The sequence below is a fragment of the Pinus tabuliformis genome, chromosome 4_2 (assembly GCF_031772625.1).
Source record: "Pinus tabuliformis cultivar Carrire ecotype Pingquan chromosome 4_2, CPIR1, whole genome shotgun sequence".
Taxonomy (NCBI): Eukaryota; Viridiplantae; Streptophyta; class Pinopsida; order Pinales; family Pinaceae; genus Pinus; species Pinus tabuliformis.
Window position 1 is genome coordinate 717,359,270 of NC_142304.1, and position 17,078 is coordinate 717,376,347.

Sequence of the window (17,078 nt, forward strand, 5' to 3'; positions counted from 1 at the left end):
AAGTCGGGGCTTGATGTACGGTTCATAATGTTGCCGGTCAATTTTCTGCCTCTTGTTCCATTGCTCTCCAATGTTGGGAATATCGATTGCTAGTGAAATGGATTCTGGTGTTAATGTGAAAGTGACACCAACTAGAGTGGCTTGATCACCATGTAAATGCAGTACAAACAAACGAGCCAACTCATGATGAAATTGAATGTTAGCAACCTTCTCACAAAATTCATAACATGACTGATGTTGGAAACAAGAGATGGCAAGAGGGCAGGCCTCTAATTCATCAAGAGTGGTTGGTTCTTCTCTAATATGTTTGCCACCTCTATGACGCCTCTTGGGTGCATGTCCCTCTGTAGGTGAGTCACTGTGGGTCTCCTCTTCATAATCATATGAAGGATCAAATGCCATGTCTGCTGGTGGATAAACTGTCTTGGAGTTGTAGGTGCTGATGTGTTAAACTGTCTTGAACTGTCTTTGATGATGTGTTTGACCTTTGTACCAAGACAAATCTGTGCGTTTTGGGCGATTTGGAGCAAGCTTTGGCAATTTTTGGCTTCTGGCTGTGTGCGCCGCGCATCCAACCCAATGCACCACGCCCAGCGTATGCACCGCGCCCAGTAACTTGGAGCGACTTTCACCCAAATTTCTCACTTTCTCACCACAACAACCTTGCTTTGCTTTCTCTTTGATCTTGGAGTGCAAATGAGCTTTAAACATTTGGAGACATGATTTATACATGGAGCTTTTAAATTTTAATTTTGCAAAACCCACTTTCATAATGTTCTGGAAATGACTTTATTTTCAAACTCTGTTTTTTGGACTTTTTCACTTCATTTGAGCTTTGTGATGAATTAAATGACCTGAGCTTTGCTTGTTTTGCAGGTGTTGGAACTACTGGGGCTAAGGAAAGAAACCAGGGTTGCAGATGGAGTGATATACAATGAAGAAAACAAAATTTCATGATTTTTGTACAATAAAAGCAAAAATACTCTGTTTTTTCCTCAAAACAAAGTTTTGAGGAAAAACACATTCTGAGCACTTGGTGATGAAATTTATTGATGCTGGAACCTCCTCATGGCCTGCTGGTTGTTATTAGACACTTTGAAACATTTTTTGACAAAACCCTAATGAAACCCTAGACCTAATTGACAATGAAACCCTAAAAGACCTTTGCAATCTTTAAGACAAAAAGAAAACTGTATATGCTTTGAAATGAACAAACATGAGCCAGCAGGTAGATAACATGAGGGAAACTGTAGGAATGCCACTACCGTCAGATGATCCATGCGCCTAATGGAATGCAAATGACTGGGCGGGACACCTAATATGAAATGCAACAAGAGGATTTGATCTCTGACGGAGGGATGAAGATACTGACACTAACACAGTCCTTTATGATCTCTGATGATCCTTGTTGGAATCACAATTATCGTTACACCAAAACCTGTAGGTGTTAGTAAACGGACGCATCGCCAGAGTTAACGGATCCTCGAGAGGTGGTTAAGCACATGTCATGAAACACATGGGGAGAGTTGGATTATCCAATGCCCAAGAAGCTCCCCCCAGCGCGAGCCGAGTGTGATTTGAACTCGAGACCTTTGGCTCTGATACCACTTGTTGGAATCACAATTGTCGTTACATGAAAACCCCCAGGTAATAGTCAACGGACGCATCACCAGAGTTAACGGATCCTCGAGAGGCAGTTAATAACATGTCATGGAACACATAGGAAGATTTGGATTATCCAATGCCCAACAATCCTATCAAAAATAGGCCATCTACATACAAAACTAGAATGAGAGGTTCATTATCCACCATCAAATAGTATAGATTGGGATCTGCATCACTCTTGATGAATCCCAACTACTACAAATAATTGTCAATCTGACCATACCACCCCCTAGGTGCCTACTTGAGCCCGTATAGGGATTTCTTCAACCTACATACATGAATGTGCTTCTCATGAATTTCAAAGCCTTCAGGTTTCTCTATATACACCTCTTCTTCTATCACCTCGTTCAAGAATGATGTCTTGACGTCCATGTGGTGAATCTACCATCCCAACTCCGTTGCTAGGGATATAACTGATCTGATAGAGGTATATCTAGAAACTAGGGTGAAGGTCTCTTCATATTATATCCCTTCCTTTTGTGCATACCCCTTCACCACAATCTAGCCTTGTACTTCTCTACACTGCCATCTGCAATGTACTTGGTCTTGTAGATCCATCTGGAACCTACAACTAAAATGTCTTCTGGTCTAAGCAGTACCTCCCAAACATCATTTGGCATGATAAAATTGTATTCTTCTACCATGGCATCCACCCACACCTGATGCAGTGTGTCTTCCTGAAAGTTGGAGGGTTCTGTAACTTGAGCTACCAAGGCTTGATATCTGTCAGGTTGCCTGCGCTGTCTCTTGTCTATCCTAGGAGCTCTGAAAAACTCCTCTACATCCCTCAAGATTTGACGCACTTCCCTACTAGCTCTACCACTGGTGGTGGGAGGTTCAATCAGTTCCTCCTCCTGTTCTTGCTACTCCGTCTATTGAGAACTCCTTAGATCTCCTACCTATGAGGAGATAATGGTGTTGGTCACTGTACTCGATCCCTGTGACTCTCCTCCTATTTGTCCCACTTGCTTTCCTCGCTACTATACTAACAAAACTTCTGCTGACTGATCACCTACAGGCATTTCTCGAGATCTTCTAAAAGCTCTGTCTTCCATGAAATTTACTTCTCGCCTCACTACAATCTTCCTGCTACTAGGAATGTAGATCTTGCATGCCCTTGAGGGCTCGCTATACCCTACAAGGAACCCTTTCTCTGTAGTCTGATCCAATTTACTACATTTTTCATCTTGTATGTAGTAGTAAGCCACACTCCCAAATATTCTCAAATAAGTTACTTCAGGCTTCTTTCCTGTGAAGACCCCCTCTGGCGTTTTCTTCTCCAATTCTCTATGAGGTGTTCTGTTTTGAATGTACATTGTTGTGTTGCATGCCTATGCCCATAAAAAACTAGGAAAATCCTGGTCATACAACATAGCCTTTGCAACCCCAACTATGGTTCTGTTTTTTCGCTCCGCTACTCCATTTTGCTAAGAATTATATGGAGGTATCCATTCTCTTTTGAAGCCTTCCTTCACGCAAAATTCTGTGAAGTCTTTATATGTGTATTCTCCACCATTATCTGAACATAGCACCTTGATATTTTTCCCTGTCACATTCTCTACGAGAGCCTTGAACTCTTTGAACTGATCAAAGACCTCATCTTTGGTCTTTTAGAAATATATCCAGGTCTTTCTGGAATGATCATCAATAAAGGTGATGAAATATTCACCACCACTAAGAGCTCCAGTGGTCATATGGTTGCAAATATCTGAATATATTAATCCTAGTACGTCATTTTCTCTGCTGTCACTTTTAGGAAATGATGCCTTTGTGTACTTCCCAAGTACGCATCCTCTACACACAACATCGTGCTATGTACTGAGAACTAGAACTCTCGTTATAGTTTCTCTAAGCATCCTAAGTGTTCCATGGTGTAAATGCCCCATCCTCCTATGCCATAGTTCATTCAGCTCCTTCCCATTGCTATTATAATTTCCTATCAGTGCCATTAGAGAATCAAACTGCAACCTGTATAACCTATTTCTTTGTATAACCTGTTGCTCTAAGCTGTTGTATAACCTGTCTCAACTTCTTCCAGCTAGAGTGTTTTACATACACTTTCTTCCCCACGAAGTGTATATCGTACCCCTTGTCATGTAATTGGGACACTAAAATTAGGTTCATACCCAATCCTGGCACATGCAGTACATTAGTAGTGCTGGTGTTGGTTCCTGTTTCTGTCTAAAATTCTATGGTGCCTCTCCCTACCAGAGTACATTTAGTTATGTTTCCCATAATGATCTGGAAGTCCAGCTGCTCCTCTTGATAACTAGAGAAATATTATCTAACTCTTGTCATATGAGCTGAAGCTCTACTATCAATATACCAGACACCATATGATGATGAACCTGATAAGCATGCAAACTCATCCTCCAACCTGGAAGATAATTTTGAGGCTTCCTGATTGTTGATTCTATCCATGATTTTTCTGTGTTATTTCTCCTTTCCTTCCTAACACTGATTTTGTTGCTGCAAAATACTACGTCCCAATTGGAAATTGACTCTGCAAGGAAATACTATTGCTCCCTCTATCTCTGGCAATCCTCGATCTGGAAAATATAATTTCTCTGTCGACTCTCTTAGAGAAATATATTTTCCCTCAAAAAATGACTCTCCTGGCCAAGGGGACCACGTAGCCTCTGGGGTTTCGAGCAGCTGCTTATGTAGTGCTACAAAGCTCCTTATCCTCTCTGCAACTGATCTCGGTGGCTTCTATATGCGCTTTGATACTATGTGAAAATTCGAAAAACCCTGAATCCTACAGAAACAATTGATAATATTTCTTCTATTTGTTAAATTAATTAAACAAACTATTTGCAATTCCTTATGGAAAATATTGAAACATATGCACTACAACCTTCAAAAAACAAATAATGTGGAAGAAAAATAAATGCTGGAAAACTAGAGAAATTCTAGCACACACATAAAAATATTGACACAGTTATTTTTGGAGAATTGTCCCTAGAAAAACCTAATGCGAGTAAACCGATGCAGCAAATGAGGGTTTCTTTATTAATCTTTCAGCAGTAATTCAAGTACAAGAATTTAGACAACAAAATAGAGGAAAAATACTAAGAGAAATTCAGTAACAAAATTTTCACTCTCCACGACGACCCCCTGATCCCCAGATGGGCCCTCTACCCACACGTTGGTCTCTCTACGTCACCTTTTGATTAGCAACTACGTAGTGCTCTAATGGACTGTGTCTCTCCTCACACCATCTCTTGCTAAATTCGTTCCGCACTTCCCGGACCACTGCTGATACCCTGTCTCTCTCTCCTACAACTCACGCTCTGGTTCTATCTCTTGTGCTGAACTTCAACCATTAAGAAAATCGATCTGTCTGGGCAACTGAGTAACTGCACTTGTGTATTCTCCATCTACCCATTGACTTCTTCTTATAATATTCTATTGGAGCACCAACGACCAAGATTAAAACATAATTGATGGCCCAGATTATTTCCCTATCGATCCGTGTGAGTTTCTAGAACATTCACACCTTACTTAATTAATTATGATTAATTAGTCATATTCCCTAAGTTTAGACTTAGGAAATATTTAAAAAACGACTAATAATTTAATTACGCCATAAGGCACTCCCCTCTGAAAACAACTCTCCTGGGTGACACTATGTACTTTTAGGCACCGTTGATACTGTGTGTTAGATGATTAAACTATTTTCCCCCATCGAATCACAACATAGGTATTATGCTGAAGGTAGTTAAGGTAATTATAGGTGTAACTGGAAGAATTTTTAAAATCGCGGAGGATTCTTGGTGCTAGTTTTGTAACAGAGCATTGTTTCTCATGTAGGTTCCCATAACCATAGTGCTCACACCCCCCATTGTGAGGTTCCTTTCTAGGTGAAGACTGGTCAAGGATAACATCAGGTAGAGTTTTGGGTTTTATTTGTGATTGATGATGTCTGTGAGTTAAATCCTTTTGCTTTTGTTAGTAGGGTTTTCAATATGTTGTTGATGGTCTCCACCCTTTTAAATCCATGCTTAGTGGACATTTATTTTGCAGGCATTTAAATTTTTGCGACAAAGAACAAAATCAAGGGCATGTTCCTTTCTTTAAGTTTTCTTGTGTGGAACAAGGACTTCGGGAGCTCTAGATCTGCTTTGTTCTGTGTAGAATCTGCCACCATTGTGACAAAGAACAAAATCAACAAGTCCAAGCGCCTGTTCCTTTCTTTAAGTTGTGGCTTCAGAGTCAGACAATACCACACCTCCGCATGTCGGTAGTAGATTATCAATGGATATAAGTTCCAAACCCAAAACTCCCGAGCATAAATTGTCTAGGAGCCCATTATCTGAGGTTTTATCTTCTTCCCCTACTGGATGTTTAAAAAAAAACACATTATCTGAGGGTTTATCTTCTTCTTATGTCCACTTTCTCATGCTTGCAACATCTAATGTTTCATGCTTGAGGAAATTTGGATGAGAAACAAATATCATGGAGAATAAAAGGCATAAAGGCATGCCTGGCAGTTTTATAGTGAACCCTTTGGTAGATGTTAGAGCGCTCTCCAGGAGAGAGTATTGAGTCAATTATGGATGGCACTCAACGACCTATATAGAGAACTTGGAAAGAGATCAAATAATGATAGGGGCACTGGACTGAAAACGTTTGGAAAGAGTGCCTCTGCAGGGAGTGTTTGGAGAGCCTCAGAGGATGATGCTACTCTCGTTTGTAGGGAAGAATGGAAAAATAGACCTATTGGATCCGTGAAAGAAAATTTGAAGACCAAATACCTTCAACACTAGCACTGAGAAATTTAACTTCTATAAGGACAAGGCATGAAAGTAGTGTTTTCTGAAGTGTTTGGAAACTTGCTGTAGAGTTTCTCTGAATGTGAGAGATAGACTTCGCATTTATAGAGGTCCTCTATCCTGCGGAAGATCTAAAGGTATGCCACTTCCAAAGACAATGCTCCCTTAACCTATGTTTTCTTTTCCAAAATTCTAGTGAGGAAAAAATATCAAAGATGAATATGCTCACTTGTTACTGTAAACATCTCCTTAGGTTGGTCATTCATGCGACATTAATATATTAAGAATGGTGATTCTTCTTCTAATTATTTGAATATATTTGTGTAATTACAGGCTTCCTGGCGACTTTGGATTTGACTTGTTGGGCTTGATGGATTCTAAAGGACTTGGAGGTTTTATCAAACTAGGTTGGCTCGCTTATGGAGAAATCATGAACGGGCGATATGCAATGTTGTGTGCAGTTGGAGCCATTGCTCCTGAAATATTAGGAAACCTTGGGCTAATCCCACAGGAGACCGCACTTCCCTGGTTTAGAACTGGTGTCATTCCTCTAGTAGGGACATATGATTATTGGGTTGACCCTTTCACTCTTTTTGTGCTAGAGATTGCCTTAATGGGATTTGCAAAACACAAAAGATTACTAGATTACAAAAACCCTGGATCGATGGGAAAACAATATTTATTTCTTGGGATTTCAAAAATACTTGGGTGGTTTAGGTAATCCTGCATACCCCATATGTCCCTTATTCAATCTTGATTCCTCTGGGATTAGGTAACGACGAGAAGTTCATGAAAGATTTGAAGCTGAAACAGGTCAAGAATAGAAGGCTTGCAATGTTGATTGTCTTGGATTATTTCATTCAGGGCCTTGTTACCATAGTTGGGCCATTTCATAACCTCTTGGATCATTTGGCTGATCTAGAAAACAACAACATTCTCACCAACCTGAACATCGACTCCTAGGCAAAAAATATAGAAGGAATTACACTCTGAAATTTCTTTTGCCTTTAACTCGTTCATGACAATTCATGTCTTGATTCTTTGAATATATTGTATAATGAACCTTCTGTATCTATAGAATTGCAATGTAAAAATAGAAGGATCACGTTCATGTTAAATTGCATTACTATTTATGAAATGTGTAGTGAAACCTATCAAATTTTGTTGCAAAGTGATATTCATTTGTCATTGACTCTAGTCATTACTATTACAATAATATGATGTAGATTTGATCTACTAGGTAGTTACAACAACATTCAATACCTTTGGCACAACCTCGTGTGGTATATAGGATGTAAACATAGTTGGTTGTACGTCAATAGGCACAAAAATCCTTAATATTTAGCTTAGGTAATCACTAGAGTCAATTTTTGACCCAAAAAAAAATCCAAACAATAGTCTGGTTTGTTATTTTCAGAGTTGTTATAAGTTCTAAAGATTTAAAACATACATATCCCATACCCATATCATATGTTCTACCTTGCTTGAAGTAGTCCACTGCAACCTTCCCATTCTCAGTGTCTTCACAGTGAAGGTTAAGACTTTGAACCACTTGCCAACTGCAGAAGCCAATGTAGATGTGTCTTCTTTTGTGATACAGGGGCACATTACTGCCATGATGCCACTAATAGGTAAATGGAGGTGAATCCTAAAAGGTCCTCATAATATTGTCTCATATGCTCAGAATATCAACTAACAAGGGCTGTAACAAGGAAAATTCATGAGACTCAAAGAAAAACACACAGACACTAGATGTGCCATTTATTATTGACTATTCAAAATCTGCCAGAAAGAAACAATGGACCTCCTGGGCACCTTACTATCAACAGACTTAGGATATTGAATGAGTAGGTGTTACTACGGCAAGGTCAAGGCAATTTGAAAGTTCCAAAGCTAATTTATTGGCACTAATTAACAACTAGGTTTAACTACCAGTTGTTGCTCTAATTTTAACTAACTTTATGTTTTTCTCCTCCTATTTTATATAGTGGAGCGACTCTCTTTATTGTCTTATTTTCGGAATGGGAGACTAACTATAGTGATTCTTCTCTTTTTTGGATGGAGACAGAAACCTAGCATTGACACTGAACATGGAATAGTAGGTACCATAAGTGGATAACCTACCTACCAAGCCCTACCCACAACGAGTCTGGATCTAGTCGTAGTGGCAAATAATTCCAGGGAATTTCACCAGTGTTTGTCAATGGATAAGTTCAGTTTCTCCATGTGAGCTCGTATAGCGTGAGTAGGCTAGTTACTAGACTTCAACTAAGGAAATAAGGGCAAGACAAAACAACCCTGTTTAGAGGCCATGGGGAACTAAAGCTCAACAACTGAATGGATAAGATCAGATAGTGTCAAAAGGCTTATTGACATGGATGGAGCTCTTCATGCATGGGCTAAGAAAGGCTATAGGTCGAACTAAGGCAATGGGACTAATAGAGTAGTCTTTCCTAGAATGGTAGAATGAACCTGCACTAACAACAACTCCTGTTATGGGGGGTCATGGTAGTGCTGTTGGGAAAAGGCAATCTTCGCTGCATATAGGTCCCATATGGGCTCCCATTTCAATTAGTGGGGACTAACCACACCTTCTTCCTTTGTCTCATGGGTGTGCTACCAATTCTTATAGATCAATCCAACCAAAAAAAGAAAAGAAAATGATAATGAAAATGCCATTTGATTATGCACTTACCCACAAAGTGCAAGCAAAAATATTTGGAAAAATTTGGGGCAGGTCATTGCAGGATGTTTGTTTCTACAAAAACATGAAACAAAATTATTTCAAACGTTTAATAGATTAGAAATCATCAGCATGTTTTGTTCCAGTTTAGACCAAATTTTCCAACTGTTAAAAACTATCTATCATATACTATACCTTTCTAGAAAATAAGCAAAAGGACTGATCACCATTGTTGCAACAACTTCTGTGTAAGCTACATAGACAAAATGGTTCATTCCATTTTCCAGAGCAATTATAGTAATGATATTCATTCCTGCAATGCATGCCTAAGCTGCAAGAATAGCGATATGGGGTTTGAATGAGGCCAACCAACTACCCATTTTTTCACAGTCCAGCCCAGAAGAACTTAACTAATCAAAATTAACGTTTTCCAAAGAACTTAACCAATCAAAATTAACCTTTTCAACTCTTTGGAAAACTATTATGTAAGGGGATTTAATTCAAGTTAATTTCATTCTCTTCAAATGTCATTTGGTGAGGATAGAAATAAGTAGGTGAAGAATCAAGACTATTAGGTGATAAAAGATGAATTTTACAGTTCTATGCATAATGTTTGCAATCACAACACTGTAAATAGAGGTTCTCATCTTACAAGGATGTCTTCAGTTCAATAATTTTGCTTAGTACATGCTTGATCACTCTGCAACTCTTTCCTGTACTAATTATGTGACTGATTCCTTTTTATAATGTGAAATACCTTATTGATCTCTCGACAGGATGCATCAAAATTGTTCAAGTGAGAATATGCCCATATTTAAACAACATAATCAAAATCCAAGACCAATCACCAAAGGTACTACTATGACTGGTCTAAACATAGAGATTTATTGTTTTGTTACAATGACAAGTGAAACTTCTCCATGCAAGCTCGTATATAAATGGGAGGAATCTAGTTCTACCACTACGACAAGAGATAGGGAAAGGGATATTGAAACTCAAAAGGTTAGAGAATTGAACTAAAAGTGAAAACTATAGATAGGTTCTATGCTTATAGAAAATCTATATAGTGGAACTACAACACTGATAGAGCTAGAATTATTAGATTAAGGACATGGAATAGATTTTGAATTTGGAACTACTAATTACTGATTGGATGCACTAAAGAGGAGCTCTAGTCTGCCAATATGAGAAGAGTTATAGAGATAGAATCAGAACTAGAGAGATTGTGAACTTACAGACTCGGACCTACGACAAGATCAAGGCACGACCAATTGAGACAGAAAGCTAGAGTCTCTCCATTTCTAGGAGGAGCAGGCACTATAGAAGAGCTCATTAAAACTAGTTGTTAGATTCTAGTAGTTACTTTACAGCTTATGGAGAGATAGGTGTTATAATATACTCTTCATGACTTCTTAGTTGATGGAGACTTCCATAGCGTGGCAGAATGTTTTTGTCCCACTGTTAAATCTAAATCAGAGCAGTGGTTGGGTTCTCATGTTGATTGGAAGCTTCAAGAAAAGGAAACAATGAGTAAGGTATTTGTTCTAAAAGATATCAAGGGGGTTATGGGGTTATTGAACAACTGATTGTAGCCACTATGACAAAGGAACCTAAATTGCAATAAACAAGAAGAACTTTGTTGCAACTTGCAAGTCTGCATAAATTGTAGTGCATGCAACCTTAGATATAGGAGAAGAAAGCAAAGATTTCAAAGCCCTTAAACAACATTCTATATGGAAAAGAAGAGACCAGATTCCCCAAGAGACACAACCTCATTTTTATCTTAAACCAAAAATTGGTGGTCAAAATGAAGAGTGATATTGAAACTTTTTGTCATATAACATAAATTGATTATCAAATCCAGGTGTTTTAATATCATTTATTTATAATACATTCTATGCTCAACTGAATAGAGATGTCTGTGGTCTGCAATTTTTTTTTATCCAATGATGTTGAATTATAATTACAACTAATGCCACTTCAAACTTCAAAAGTGTGTGTTATTATTCTTAAATTGTACACTTGCATCAATATTGAAAGATTAGTTTAGTAATAAAAAAATAAACTGCAAGACTAGCCTAGTGGAGGCACGATGAGTGTTTTGAGTTGGGATTTTCTTTCTATCATGGATTCAATGTGTTACATATTTCACTTATAAAGCTTTCTTAACCTCTTCCACCATGCTTTGGTTGGAAGGCTAAAATAAAAATGTAGTTTTGTCTTATACTAATTATTACAAAATTGAAATTATAATGCATTTCATATTTTATATTTTATTTGAATGCTATAGAGACAGGGGCATAGTTTGCTCCAAATAACAGAACTTATGGCTAGAGAGCTTATAGCGGTGCTTCCTATTTGCCCGCGTTATCTTCCAGCACAGCATCCATCGTGGCAAGCAACCATTCGATAAAAATAAAAATAATATAGTCATGTCCCATTCTCTGGGCCCCACGAGCCATGACCTTTTTGTATAGTTATCTTGGCTTGCCATCTTTTTCCATTTGTGGGATCCACACATAAATGACCTGGACCCCTTAACTGTGGAAAATTCGTTCTTTGGCTTTATAATATTTTGTATCTTACACATCTTTACGGTAAGTGATTATTATAAATTGTCTTTGGGGATTCAATACAGAATTCATGGGTTGTTTTTAAAAAATTCGAAAAGGTTTTTTAAGCTTATTTTGTATTTTACACTCTTGATGATTATTATAAGGGATTTGGTACACTATTCATTGGTTATTTGAAAAAAAAAATTAAAAAGTGAAACTTTAATGGAGGGGAAAACAAAATTTATTAAGAATGTAACAATTTAAAGGAAAAATGAAAGGAATCATCACTCTAAAAACTTATGAAGCATTTGAATTTTGCAGCTTAAAAAACTCAAATTTAGAGTAATAAATTTAAACTTTTTGATTTTTAAAATTTCTACAAAATTTTGAACAAAATTGACTAGAAAAAGTGTTCTCAATTTAAATATAAAAATTCAAGTATTATAAATAACTAACTATTTTATCTATCACTTAAAAAAATTAACTATAAACTTGAAAAATTAAATAATAGTTTCCACATAATTAAATTTAATTTCAAATATCTATTTCCACAAAATTAAATTATTAATTTTAATTCATTTGTAAATTATGGAAGTGCCGCACATAACACAATTTTAGTTAAAAATACAACTCGCATATAGTATATCAACCTGCAAGTCTAGATTTGTAGAATATTTTGAAGTGAATTAATCATAAGTTACTTTGTTGCAGCGACATGGATCCTTTTTTCTCTTTCGGATATGTTTTTTTAATCAACTGCTGCATTATGATAGGTGAGTAAGCCATTTTCATTGAGCTCACATGTTCAGTCCATTTCAAAACCCACATAGGAAATTACAAAGAGTAGAGATCAACCTCAAGAAAGCCTACTAGCTCCAAACAAGATTCAAATATTGTTGTTTCAGGAAATACAATTGAAAATGCTTCTACATATTTTGATGTTGTTATTTCATCCAAGTCTACACAAATTGCATTATGTTAAATGTAGTTGGTCCATTGCATAGTTTGTGAAAATTAGAATTTCTATTTCCAAAATATGTAAAGATGTTGAAATTTCATCCATTTCATTCTTTTGCTCCTATCCAGGGTGAACACGTGCATGTGCATTTAAGCACTATTTCTTGTTTAAACCTAATTAAATCAGCAAAAGCTAATTAGATTGAAGCTCTGAAAGCATTTGGAGTTGATGGAGTTATTTTGGCAACCAATTTCCAGCATGAGGTACAGAGCTGAACGTGCATTACTCTTTCCTATACATTTGCCTTACGACGTTTCCTTTGCAACATCTGGTGCAATTGTTAGTTAAGTCATTTCTAGGTGGAATTTCCAGAAGTGATTTCTGGGTTTTGAAGATCTCATGTATTCTAGCCTCTCCATAAAATTTCATGACTAGAACACATCCGATGCTACAAAAACTAACACATGTGACACCTCCAGTAGAATAATATCACAAAAGACTTTGTTTTGCAATGGTGGGATTGTATGTGATATGTTGCATTGTCTCTTAAGTAATGCTTACTTGCATTTATGTAACCATTGAACAAGATATCATTAAAGACAATCAACAAATTTTTGTGTAAATACCCTTATTGCTTACAAAGAGGCGATGTTCATTTGTTCTTTCATCTAAAACATGGCATCCTCCTTTGGTGCCATGATAGGGAGTTACTGGGCTTCTATTGGCATGGAGGGTTGTGACGCTAGTGCATGCTTAGTTGTTCTTTCATCTAAAACATGACATCCTCCTTTGGTGCCATGATGGGGAGTTATTGGGCTTCTATTGGCATGGAGGGTTGTGACGCTAATGCATGCTTAGTCACAACACTGTAGGATTGTTGTGATGGCATCATGATTGGTTCATTTGTGTTAATTGCAAGACTTGTTAGAGGCTCATGATTAGTATCATTAATTTAATTCCTATCCATGACCACAATTCTCTTTTGTGCTTTGCAATGTTCATTTGAATTAATGGATGTTTGATGATGTTCAAACCACAATCTTGAGGCAAGTTTCTTCGAACCACTAGTTGTTTGAGAATTTCATCGTTGTTTCTTATACTTCCAATGAAATTTGCATTTACCTTTTTCTTTTGTTACCATAGTGTTGGACTAAATTGATGTTTTGTTTGCCAGAGTAACAAAGTTTATATAACCAAGTAGAGTTAGTGATGAGACTAATTTTCATATTGCTTAACTTTGATAAAAATATTTATTTTTATATTACTTGTATCTTCCTAAGATGAATATAGATACCGCCTCCAAAAATTTAAACACGAAACGAAAACCATTACCCACAAACTTTATTTATTCATGGAAATGTAAAACATACAATCGAGCTTTGTGGCAGAATTTCTTAAAGCAGAAATTCAATAAACACAACAATACTCTTCATGGATTATTCAGTAATCACTGCTTGTCATTTCTTCTGAAAAATAAACACAACATTATTAAATTGTGCAAACCCTTTTGAACCTCCACGCAATTGTCAATTTTTATCAGACGGGGCCTGTGAAATGTGAACACTGATACGATTATGTGGAAAACCCTGAAAGTCCGGCTGCTGCGGTCACGTTTCTGGGTCCGCTGGCGCAACCTGGTTGTTGCGGTCGTGCTTCTGGGCACGCTGGCACACCTCTTGGCTGCCGACCTGACCTGGGGAATTCAGGGGACGAGGGCTTTTTGGGCGGGCTGATCACAATATAACCATAGCTACGAAAAAACTTATATACACAATTTACAGTGATGGCAGAGAGGTCTCAAATTCAACCGTTTCAGAAAACTGAGATTGATCAGAGGGAGCCCCCCAGATCGAATCCGAGACCAGCCCAATGCCATCTGCATGATTTTTCTCATCTTTGTGATGATAATCTTGTTCCCAAATACCGAAGCAAGAAGCAGTGCCCCGATCAATATTCTCATCCTGCAACAGGCCTGTGCAGTCATACCTGCCCATGAAATCCAGAGAAAACAGAGCTTCTGTACCTGACAAAGGACTCTGAGGCTTCCAGAGCTGATCATCGGTGGCTTCAAAGAGAGACCCTCTCAAACAATCCTCCTCCTCCACCTGCACCTTCTTGTGCTCTGCAACTTCTTCCCTACTGTTATCTACAGCAGATTCGTGGAGATAGTCCAATATATAAGACTGCTCTCTGATAATTGCTATGCTTCGGATTCCGAAGCCAACTTTATCTTCCCAACTCACTGGATCCTTCAATAACATCGAATACTCATTTGAAAGCGAGCAAAGCTCTGGAAAATTCTGATTACAGACGTTCTCAGGTTTGTCAGAGGCTAGCCCGACCTCGTAATCCATTAAACGCCCCTGTTTCTGTCCGTAACATTCCTCAGGCAGATTCAACTCTTGCTCTTCTCTGAGCCGCTTCTTGTTGACCCCTCCCATATTTCTGTACTGCAAGATCATAAAAGACGGGCAAATCTTATAGACTGATTCCAGGTCGACTACAGGCGATCTATCTGTTTCAGATTGGGTTGAAGGCAGAGAAAGTGTAAAGGAGATGGCGGTGGCTGTGGGGCACCACACAGTACAGTTAGAAGAAACAGGGGGCGTGACACGAAAGGCAGTATGGTGGATGATTTGGGATTTTAATTTACAAACCCCTAGACTGATCTGACCGGAATTACAGCAGCAGTTTTCTCTGGCTATGGTTGAATTTAACGAAAACGAAGACAGATGCAAACGTTAAAATCTTTGCCAATAAACCTGGGCTGCCCTCTCTTTTCTTCACACGCCACGCTAACTTATTGAAAAGAGTACGAAGGGCACCTAAAGTCGGTTATGGAAAAACGGCATTAATAACTTTTTGCATAATTTGCGTTGGGTTTCATTGCAAGGTGAGGCATTCCTTCATTCGGGCTTCTGGTTGTTATCATTCCAACTCTATTTATCCACCGAAGCGGGAGCTTGACAAGCCAAAGCAAAAGTAGGTGGTTGCTACTTATCGGTCTCCCTCTCTGTAACAAATCACTGAAGAGAGCAAAATTGGTAGGTCGCCACTAAACCCTATCCCTACTTTGGTAGGATGGATGCATATTTTGTTTGGTTGTGAAAGGTGTTTAGAGGATGAGAAGTCTCATTAACTAACAAACAACAAATTAGTTTGGCTCGGTGGTTAGAGTGATTCCGAGCATCATTTGTTGCAGAGTGAGTAGAATAAGATTCATTCTTTTTTATTAGAGTTTAATTTCAAGGAACATGTTTCAATGATGTGATAAGGTTAACTTTAGCGGTTGTCGTTGACATAATTTGGGAGAGGCCCAAGATCAAGCTTAGTAGTTGCCATTATAACAAGAAGAGTATATGTTGGAGTAATTTGGGAGAGGCCCAAGATCAAACCTAGCACTTGCCACTATAACAACAAGAGTATGTTGGAGTAACTTTAGCGGTTGTCGTTGACGTAATTTGGGAGAGGCCCAAGATCAAACCTAGCAGTTGCCATTATAACAACAAGAGTATATGTTGGAGTAATTTGGGAGAGGCCCAAGATCAAACCTAGCAGTTGCCACTATAACAACAAGAGTATGTTGGAGTAATTTGGGAGAGGCCTAAGATCAAACTTAGTGGTTGCCACTATAACAACAAGAGTATATCACAATATGTAAGCCTGATATAACATGAATTTATGAGACGTAATTTGGGAGAGGCCCAAGATCAAACCTAGCAATTGTCATTATAACAACAAGAGTATATGTTGGAGTAATTTGGGAGAGGCCCAAGATCAAACCTAGCAGTTACCACTATAACAACAAGAGTATGTTGGAGTACTTTGGGAGAGGCCTAAGATCAAACTTAGTGGTTGCCACTATAACAACAAGAGTATATCACAATCTGTAAGGATGATATAACATGAATTTATGAGAGCCAAGTGGGGAAGTCTACTCCTCAAGCCTTATCACCATGGGCCAAAGTTGTCCTCCCCATGGGATTTGAAACTCGCTGGAGGGGATAACATCCCATTGTGCCAATCACTCGGTCGTCCATGAGGGAACATGACATCTCAACTCTTGCTAAGTCATAAATTCTTGGTATATGACAACCCCTAGGCAACTCCTAGGATAGATCTCACTCTAGTAAAGTCAGAACCTTTGAGCTCTTTCTAAGTCAAATTCTTGGTATATTTGGCTTGCTAGCTATTGGATATACTAATAGTGTTATAATAACGCACCTATTCATTATAATAAACAAACTAATAAACAAACTAATGTAAAATTGTATTAAAAAAATTAAAATATATAAATTAATTCTATTTTAGATAATAAACAATAAGATTAAATTAAAAAAAATTACAAACTAATATTTAAAAAAAATTATAATAACTAAAATTTATTTTTAATTTAAAATGAATAAAAAATTAGAATATATTTGATTTATTAATGTGTAATT

At 37.7% G+C, this 17,078-nt stretch overlaps 1 protein-coding gene and 1 pseudogene across 1 annotated transcript; one reads left to right on the forward strand and one right to left on the reverse strand.

The window, feature by feature from the left end:
- The first annotated feature begins 6,123 nt into the window (after positions 1 to 6,123).
- On the forward strand, positions 6,124 to 7,403 carry LOC149171562 (photosystem I chlorophyll a/b-binding protein 3-1, chloroplastic pseudogene; annotated as a pseudogene).
- A 6,554-nt stretch (positions 7,404 to 13,957) lies between these two features.
- On the reverse strand, positions 13,958 to 15,525 carry LOC149171563 (uncharacterized). The gene has a single exon (XM_089424114.1). The coding sequence runs from the start codon at positions 15,096 to 15,098 to the stop codon at positions 14,412 to 14,414; it is 687 nt and encodes a 228-aa protein (XP_089280240.1). The 5' UTR covers positions 15,099 to 15,525; the 3' UTR covers positions 13,958 to 14,411.
- Positions 15,526 to 17,078: the final 1,553 nt, after the last annotated feature.

Coding starts and splice junctions, on each gene's coding strand:
- LOC149171563 (XM_089424114.1), bottom strand. CDS start 15,098: ATGATCTTGCAGTACAGAAATATGGGAGGGGTCAACAAGAAGCGGCTC.